Below are 9,407 nucleotides of genomic sequence, written 5' to 3'. Positions count from 1 at the left end.
GCGTGAGCTCTCCGGCCTGGTTGGAGGAGGCGGATCAGCTTGCGGGGGGCCGGCCTGGTGTTTGGTAGGGAAAAGGCCCAGATGCCAGGTGGCTGGACATTCCCCTCAGGTAGTAGCCTCTCATTTGGGGGTGGGGCTGGGGATGGAGGGGGCCTGGAGGGGTGCTCTCCGACTGCCCATTCCATGCGGGTCCCTACGCCTTGTCAGGCGAGGCGAGAAGGGGACAAGGCCCGCAGGTCTCCCTGAGGGAAGGTCACTGTTGTGTGATGGTGTTACATCACTCCCTCCTTCTAGAAGCTTCTCCAATACCCACTCCCACTACATTGCATGCTCTCTGAGGGCAGTCACTGGTCTGAGTCATCTGTGTGACCCAGTGTCCCCCACACGGCCTGCATGGAACACAGTGGTCGTTCTGAAACCACTGTTGAACGAATTAAGTGATGCCAAGGAATGGATACAGGAAGCGGATTCTTCCTCTGCTCTTTACCTTCAGTTCTTTGTGGAGCATGTCATGTCTTTCCCACCACCCCTTATGTGGTGATTTTTTCCCCTTATGCTGCAGATGGGGAAACTGAGGCTCAAAGAAACCTTAATAGGAAATGGCAGACTAGGACCTCAAATCCATGCCTCTGGAGTCCTAATTAAAGTAATGAGGTGAGGTACTGAATGCCTAGGTGTGAGCATGTTGTGAGCCTACAGCGAAGAGTAGCACTTACACAGCGCTTCACTGAAGGGACTCAGTGGTTAAGGATCCACCTGCAATGCAGGAGATTCAATCCCTGGGTGGGAAACATCCCCTGGAGAAGGAAATGGCAGCCCACTCTGGGATTATTGCCTGGGAAGTCCCGTGGACAGAAGAAGCCTGGTGGGCTACAGTCCGTGGGGTCACAAAGAGTGGGACACGACTTAGTGGCTAAGCAACAACAGCATGCCATTTACACCAGAGGGTGGAAACTGTGTCTTGTGCTCCTGTTTCTCTGTTTCTTAGAAATGGAGCCTGTCACACGGTAAACTCTGGGAAATAATAGTTGAGTGATTTAGTGAACGCACAGGCAGGACTCTAGTTTCTCTGCCTCTTGCAGTGTGCTTTCCATCAAAACAGTAACACCTGCTAATGCCCTGGTGATCTCTGTAATCCTTCTTCCAAAACAATCTTGGCCAGAGTTTATTTTCTCCTGAGTTGATCTCATGTCTGCAGGCAGAATCGGTATAAACACAAAAGTTGTTCTGTCTTCATAGCACTACCCTAAATGTGTCTTTCCAAAGATGCCTCTTGGTACTCAGCCTCTTAGATGCTGTTATAGTTAGTGTCCTAAATCTTTGGATAAAGTCAGTGTAGCCCCTCAATCTCTTATTCTCAATTCTGATATCCAAGAAGTTTTGAAAACCACTTTTTCCCCCCTAACTTATCTAGGTCCAAGATTTGAACTGAAACAGCCATTTGTCTTTACTTATTACAAATATTTGCAAATTTTTATTGCAGTCATGTTGATGTGTTTAATTGTTCAGACCTCTTTACTTACCCCAGACCTTTGTGTGGATATCATGTAATATATAGTGTAGGCATGGCATTACTTTTCAGAAGGTTTTCACACACCCCCCCCCCATTAAGTCTGAAGTCCCTAACTTATTTGGCCTCAAAAGATTCAGATAAGAGACTGTGGACCTGTAGTTTAATGTCAGTTGGCAACTTAAATAGTCTCCTGTTATTCAGGTAAAGTTGAGGGAGAAAACAGCCTTTGTCAAAGAGTTGAATAAGTGGGTAAATGGAGTAAGAAAATTAAGAGATGTTTTATACCTCATTATTTATCTTGGAAGTGTTAATGGGAGAAAGCTCCTTAACTAATTGATATTTTTAAATGTATGCAGCATGTTTTACATTTATTATTTCTTCCACAAAGCTATATAAAAATAAGTACTCAAGAAATACTTGTTGATTGCTTTGAAAATGTTTGCTTTAAACTCTAAAGTTAAAACTAGATATTAACTCTAGTTTTAATTCTAGATTCATAAGTAAACATTAGAACTTTACTTGACTGTTGCAAGGGTTGGATTATATTTTTAAATGTCATATTTATAACCCAAAGCTGTAGAATCAATTCATGTTTGTCCCAAAGCAAAATCAATCCACCACTTGGTCATTCATGCAACATATTTGAGTGCCTGCTAGGTACCTGTTTATGCAGTAGAATTTACTGATAAGATGATCATGGTTGCTGCTCTCAAGGAGTTTCTAATCTGGTGGTGGAGAAAGCCGAAGAGAAAATGACAAACACGTAATTATACATCCTGATAAGTGTCATGAAGGAAATAAACTGGGTCTGAAAAGAGCATGATGGGAGGACCTAAGTAGTAAGTGTGGTGGGTGAAGGCCTTTCAGAGGAGAAAACCCAAATTTACAACATGAAATATCTTACTTCCCTATATATTGTAAGGACTTGGGTAGCCAGGCAGCCAAAATTCAGGTGTGAACATTTATCCTCTCGGGCACTACGTTTGTCTCGTATCACTATATTTACAATCTCAAACTTTTGAAGGACTGAGTAAACTGAGTGTTTGCATATAGCCAGGCGTCTAAACACATAATAAACCAACCTAATTTACAGTGAACACAAATGAATTTCTTGTTAGCTTGAGAAGATTTCAAGATTTCAAGTAGTAGAATGGTGTGTTATGTATTCTGTGTTCATGTCACAATGTACTGTATGTTAGTAAATAATACTAATTCACTTATGTACTGTATGTTAGTAAATAATACTAATTCACTTATCCAGACATTTTTCTTTAGTTTTTTGAATGGTTAAGAATATATTTAATTTTGATAAATCCAGCACATCCCATTGTGAACTACTCTATTGGATGGAAGGCTATTATGTAGATAATTTTCTATGGCAGAAACTTCATCTAAGAAAGCATTTTTTTAATTTAAAAATGCAGGTTAAGAATAGAGGAAAACCTAGATATTACGATTTTGTCCCTCCAAAATATACATAGGTAGCTATTTGAAAAAGAAAAAAATTTTAACAACTGTATTCAATTCTAGCAAGTTATGATTCTAACAAGGCTTTTTTTTTTTTTAATAGACTTGTAAAGAAACAGATCAATATTTGTTGCTCCAAGCCAATGTCACAGTACATCGCTGCATTGAGTGAGCTTGGTAGAGGGCAAAAAAGGACAATAGAAAAAGAAAACCCTCATGACTGAAAATTTTAATAGCTTATTGAAACACATTATAAGTCGAGTTTTCACTGTAGGAGTGAGTCAGGTAAAAATGTCTGTATTCAAAGTGCAAACAGGAGAGAAAATCAGAAAATTGTAAAAATACACAATTTCTCTTTTTTTGTCTAGGGTTGATGATGGTCTCTTTAGGAGAAATCTTAATTAAAAAGATACATTTTCTGCCTTGTTTATTTGAGAATGCGTTGCACTTCTACCAAAAAAAAAAATGATTACTTATTCCCTTCTTTTATTTTTTAAAAAAGAAGTGATAGTTTATTTAGGTTGCTTCTGAAAATTATGTCTTCCTTAAATACATACAGAGAAATTCATCAAACCTGAGCTAAAAATCAAGAAGGTCAAGGAAGAGAAACAAAACTAAAAATAGCAAGCATATTTGTTATGGATTTTTAGCATTTTTTCTTTAGTATGTATGCAGTTTCTCTAGTAAAATCTGATTATAGATTGTTGAGCACTCATTGGGTCTGGATGCTTATCAGGGAATATGTTTCTAAAGCTGAGTAAAGAAAGTAATTTAACCTTTCCTTCGACATACCAGCCTTACCAGGACTAAAACATTGGTTTAGGGCACCGTGGGTTACATGTAGAGTCCACTGAGGACAATTTCTTAATAGTTGATGATCCTCCCTTCTTTTAGATTAACAAGAAAACAGACCATATTTAGATTTGATTCTAATGACTTGTAAGTTCTGAGAAGGATAGGACCAAAGGTCAGTTGATGATTGTAAGACTCAGTTTTCGCTTGATTAGTCTCGGGACATAGCATATTTATACGTGACAACAGATCTTGAGATGTCATAGTGCAAGTTCCATTTTCTTGTCCACCATTAATTTGTCCACTGTTCTTGTAATACTTTATAATAATTTTATTTCTGGCCAAAGAGGTTCAGGGATACTTTTTTTTTTTTAATTTTTGACTGTGCTGGGTCTCTGTTGCTGCGCCTGGGCTTTCTCTAGTTTTGGTGAGTTGGGGCTATTCTCTCGTTGTGGCGCCTGCGCTTCTCATTGCAGTGGCTTCTCTGGTTGCGGAGCACGGGCTCTAGAGCGTGCAGTCTTCAGTAGCTGTGATACATGGACTTACTTGCCTTGCAGAATGTGGAATCTTTGCAGACCAAGGATCGAACCCGTGTCCCCTGGCATTGGCAGGCAGATTCTTAACCGCTGGACCGCCAGGGAAGTCCCAGTGATACTTTCAATGGAAACTTTTAGGTCTCGAAAGACCACTTATGTTTCTTTAAATAACATAGGCTAATCCCTCGTGAGATATTTTCCCGTATTGATCCTAGGAACATTTACATGGTCCCCTCAGTTCTGGCTGATGTATGTGAGGCGCTGATTTGGAAACTACAGCTAGATTTTTCAGACTGAATTGCTCTTCTGGAGACTTTTAAAAAATGTTTAACTTACTTATTTTTCGTGTGTATTCCTTTGCAGAAAACTGAAACCTTGTCAAGATGGAGAGGAGTCATTTGTATTTGGGAGCAGCAGACTTGGGGACCAGCTACCTCTCAAGGGTTCTGTAAACCAATGACACAAGCACCTATTGTGTTGCTTTCAGCCCCCGTCCTACCTTCAGACTGGTCTTACCTATGGCATTCAGGAGGCAAGTGAAAAACTTCGTGAAGAATTACTCAGATGCTGAAATAAAAGTCAGGGAAGCAACTTCTAATGACCCTTGGGGTCCTTCCAGTTCTCTAATGTTAGATATCAGCGACCTGACTTTCAACACAATTTCTCTCTCTGAAATTATGAACATGCTATGGCAGAGACTCAACGACCACGGGAAGAACTGGCGCCATGTGTATAAATCCCTTACCCTAATGGATTATCTCATCAAGAATGGATCAAAGAAAGTTATTCAGCATTGCAGAGAGGGGTACTGTAACCTTCAAACGCTAAAAGATTTTCAACACATAGATGAAGCTGGAAAAGATCAAGGTACCAGATGAAGAAGTTTATACAGTGTGCTAGTAAAGAGTAAGAGTGTGGGAGGGGGGTTACTTTAAAGCAGAAGCTGGGGAAAAGTAGTTCTTAAATGTACGAGCTGCCTTTCCTCTGGGACAGTTTGGGTTTCCTGTTTAATCCTTTGTGTTGACTCTTGAGTGCCTTTGAAAACAATGTATGTATATTTTTCAAAATGATGTGTGAAACTAACACAGTTAGGTGCCTCATAAAAGGACACCTCGTAGACAATGAACATAAAAGAGAGATCATGTAGTATTCATCCTTCTCAGCCTGACTTATTTCACCTAGCATAATGCCCTCAAGGTCCATTCATGTTGTCGCACAAGGAAAGATTTTATTCTTTCGGACCTCAAGGGCATTATGCAAAGTGAAATAAGTCAGACAGAGAAAGACAAATATTGTATGATTTCTCTTACATGTGGAGTTAAAAAAAGGAAAAGTTTATAGGTACAGAGAGCAGATTAGCAGTTGTCAGAGGCGGAGGGAGGGAAGAAAATGTGTGAACTATTTTTGTTTTAGTCTAAATAAATTGATTTAAAAAATAAAGTGAAAAAAAAAATACACCAAAAAGTTAAAAAGTGGAACTTGAGTTCCTGCTTAATTTACATATGACAAAATAGCAATGAATAATTTTCCATGAGCAAGCTTCATGATTAAAGTCAAGGAACTATGTCCTTGGAGTAAATGTGTTATTTTAGGGAGCTAATCTAAAGTATTACTCCTGGTACGATTTTATAAAGATACAGGATATCATATTAAGATCTCTTTCATGAGTTAAAAGCTCAGAGTATTTTTTTATCAAATAGGGTTTTCTTTCAACCTGGGGTTGAATCCTGACTCTGCTGCTGCCTAACTGCATATACTAAGGTAACTTATTAGATTACCTCAGTTTAGCTCTCTGTACATTGGGATAAGAACAATGTCTGTCTCATAGGATGGTTGTGAGGAGTGTAAATATGTTTGCCTGTTTCTCCCCAAAGGATGTCAGCTCCATGAGGGCAGGGACGTTGTCTACCTTGCCCATTGCTGGTTCTCAGCAGAAGAGGCACCATCAACATTTGTTAAGAGAGATAATAAATGGAAGAAAGAATATGCAAATTGTCCCAATTTTGTTTAAAAAATTATATTTATGTATATGAAATTTATTATATAAGAGTTTAACAAGTGGTCCTGGTAGGACTAGAGATGATTTTTTTTAAATTTTGCTATTGTGTTTTTTGTTTGTTTTGGCTGCTGTGCACGGCCTGCGGGATCTTAGTTCCCATACTAGGGATCAAACCTGCGCCTCCTGTAATGGAAGCTTGGAGTCTTAACCACTGGAGTGCCAGGGAAGTCCCTAGAGATGATTTTTATTTTGTTTTATATAAACTTGTATGTTTTAAAACACAGTTTATAATTAGACCAAATAAAACTAACATGGCCCTGTGAAAAAAAAGAACAAAGTGAATAAACTAGGAAGCATGACAACTTAATATAATAATGTCACTGTAATTATAATTAGACTGGAATTTAGTCATAAGTGTGATAAACTGTTTCCAAAGACTATGGACTCTTCAGAAACTATGATGGGAGTAGTTTTATGAATACAGAAATTTAGGTCATGAAGTAATATTGTCGGGGGTGGAAGAGAAGTCGGGAAAGGCTGCATAGGGTATTGCACTGGGATGATTCAGTAGTGCCTGATATTGTTCTACAGTGGTAAAGAATCAGCACTTCCTCCCATCTAAAGTCAAATTATAATTTGTTGAAGTGAATAGCCTAATGAATCATGAGAAGAGGATAAAATTCAGTGCAGTCTCTGTTAAGTATACCTTTTAAAAATAGAGTCTTTTTTAGAGCAGTTTTAGGGTTACAGAAAAATGATGCAGAAAGTAGAGTTCCCACACGCCCTTCCCCACCCACACATGGTTTCTCCTGTTAACATCTTGCATTAGTGTTGCACATTTGTTACAATTAAACCAGTATTGATACAGTAATATTAACTAATAGTCCTTAGTTTACACAAAGTGTTCACACTTTGTGTTCTGCAGTTCTATGGGTTTTGGAAAATGCATGATGTCATGGATCTGCCATTCCAGTATTGTGCAGAATAGTTTCACCGCCTTCAAAGTGCCCTGTGTTCCACCTGTCCATCCTCTCTCCCCTGCCTTGAGCCCTTGGCAGTCACTGATCTTTTTATTGTTTCTGCAGTTTTGTTTTTTCCAGATTGTCATATATTTGGAATCATTCCATATGTAGCTTTTTCAGAATTTTTTTTCTCTTAGCAATATGCTTTTAAGATTCTTCTATATCTTTTATAGCTTGAGAGCTGATTTTTTTTTTACTTTAAAAAACAGCTTTATTGAGACATAATTCATACACAATACAGTTCACCCATTTAGAGGTCACAGTCCTATGACCTTTGGTGTGTAATTAATTTTTAAAATTGAGATAAAATAAATGTAACATAAACTTTGCCATTTTAAGTGTATGACTCAGTGGCATTCATTACATTCACACTGTGGCACAACCATCACCAGTGTCTGTTTCCAGACATTTTCATCACCCCCAACAGGAGCTCTGTAACCGTTCAGCAGCAATTCCCGTGCTAACCTCTAATCTGCTTCTGGTCTCTCTGATTTTGCTTATTTTGGGTGCCTCGTGAAGTGGAATCATGTAGTAGTAATTGTGTTTCTGTGTGTCTGGCTTATGTCACTTACCATGTCCGCCAAGTTCAGCCATGTTAGAGCATGTAGCAGAACTTCATTCTTTTTATACTGAATCACATTAATCTGCAGGTACTTAACCACATTTTGTTTATCTGGTCATCTGTTAATGGGCTGTTTTCACCTTTTGGCTGTTGTGAATAATGCTACAGAGAACTCTAGTGTACAAGTTACCAGACTCCTGCTTTCAGTTTCTTTCTTTCAGAAAGTATACTTAGGAGTGGAATTGCCAGGTCATGTGGTAAGTCAATATTTAGCTTTTTGAGGAACCACTAAACCGTTTTTCTTAGCAATGGCACCATTTTACATTCCCACCAGCAGTGTATTAATAGGAGGATTGCTGTTAACATCCTTGGTGATCCTGTTTTTGTTTTATCTTTTGTATTATAGCCATTCTGCTGGATGTGAAGCAGTATTAATACTTACTGTGGTTTTAATTTACAGTTTCCTGAAGACTAATGATGTTGAGCATCTTCTCATGTCTTTGTTGGGCCATTTATATGTCTTCTTTAGAGAAATGTCTATCCAAATTCTTTGCCCATTAAATTTTTTTTTGAAGAGTTCTTTATATATTTTGGATATAAGACCTTTATCCAGATAGATGATTTGCAGGTATCTTCTCCCATGCTATATAGGTTGTTTTCTTCCTTTCTTGATTAAATTTTGAAAAAGTCCATTTTATCTGTTTTTCCTTTGGTTGCTTGTACTTTGTGTCATAAGTAAGAACTCATTGCCTAGTCTAAAGTCACAAAGATTTACACCTATGTTTTCTTATAAGAATTTTGTAGTTTTAGCTATTACATTTATCTTGGGTCCACTTTGAATTAATTTTTATATATGGTGGGAGGTAGAGATCCAGACTCATTCTTTTATACCCAGTTGTCCCACTACTATTTGCTGAAAAGAGAATTCTTTCCTCATTGAATTATATTGACATGCTTACAGAAATCAATCAACCATAGATATATGGGCTTACTTCTGTACTCAGTTCTGTTCCGCTGATCTGTGCATCTATTCTTATGCCTGTGCCACACTATTTTGATTATTGTAGCTTTGTAGTAAGTTTTGAAATAAAGGAATATGACTTTATTTCCAACTCCAACTTTGTTATTTTCTGGTATTGTTATGGCTGTTCTGGGTTCCTTGCATTTCCATATCAAGTTTAGCATCAGCTTGTCAATTTCTTCAAAAAAGACATCTAGAATTTTGTTTGACATTACGTGGAGTCTGAAGATCAATTTCAGGAATATTGGCATATAAATAATATTATTTCCTCAAATTCATAAACATAAGAAATCATTCCTTTTATTTAGGTCTTCTTTCATTTCTTTCAAACATGTTTTGTAGTATTCATTGTACAAGTTTTATTTCTTTTGTTAAAATTTATTTCTAATTTTTTTTTTTGGTGCTACTATAAATGAAATGATGGGTACTTCCGTGGAGGTCCAGTGGTTAAGACTCCACACTTGGGCTGCAGTAAGCATGGGAACTAAGATCTTG

The 9,407-nt window shown here is 37.9% G+C and overlaps 1 protein-coding gene across 5 annotated transcripts in view; it reads left to right on the top strand.

Moving 5' to 3' along the window:
* Positions 1 to 9,407, top strand: part of ENTHD1 (ENTH domain containing 1) — a 97,676-nt gene continuing 88,269 nt past the window's right edge. Inside the window, exons 1-2 of one of the 5 annotated variants that reach the window (XM_059886591.1) lie at positions 1 to 88; positions 4,672 to 5,175. In XM_059886591.1, coding sequence (XP_059742574.1) covers positions 4,827 to 5,175 — 349 coding nt within the window. In that variant the 5' untranslated portion in view covers positions 1 to 88; positions 4,672 to 4,826. Of the gene's footprint in view, positions 110 to 570; positions 655 to 4,671; positions 5,176 to 9,407 lie in introns of those variants that run through there. The other 4 variants (XM_059886593.1, XM_024991974.2, XM_059886592.1 and 1 more) reach the window with 4 other exon arrangements.

This window comes from Bos taurus, chromosome 5, assembly GCF_002263795.3.
Source record: "Bos taurus isolate L1 Dominette 01449 registration number 42190680 breed Hereford chromosome 5, ARS-UCD2.0, whole genome shotgun sequence".
In the NCBI taxonomy this organism is placed as follows: Eukaryota; Metazoa; Chordata; class Mammalia; order Artiodactyla; family Bovidae; genus Bos; species Bos taurus.
This window is presented reverse-complemented; position numbering and strand designations above follow the sequence as displayed.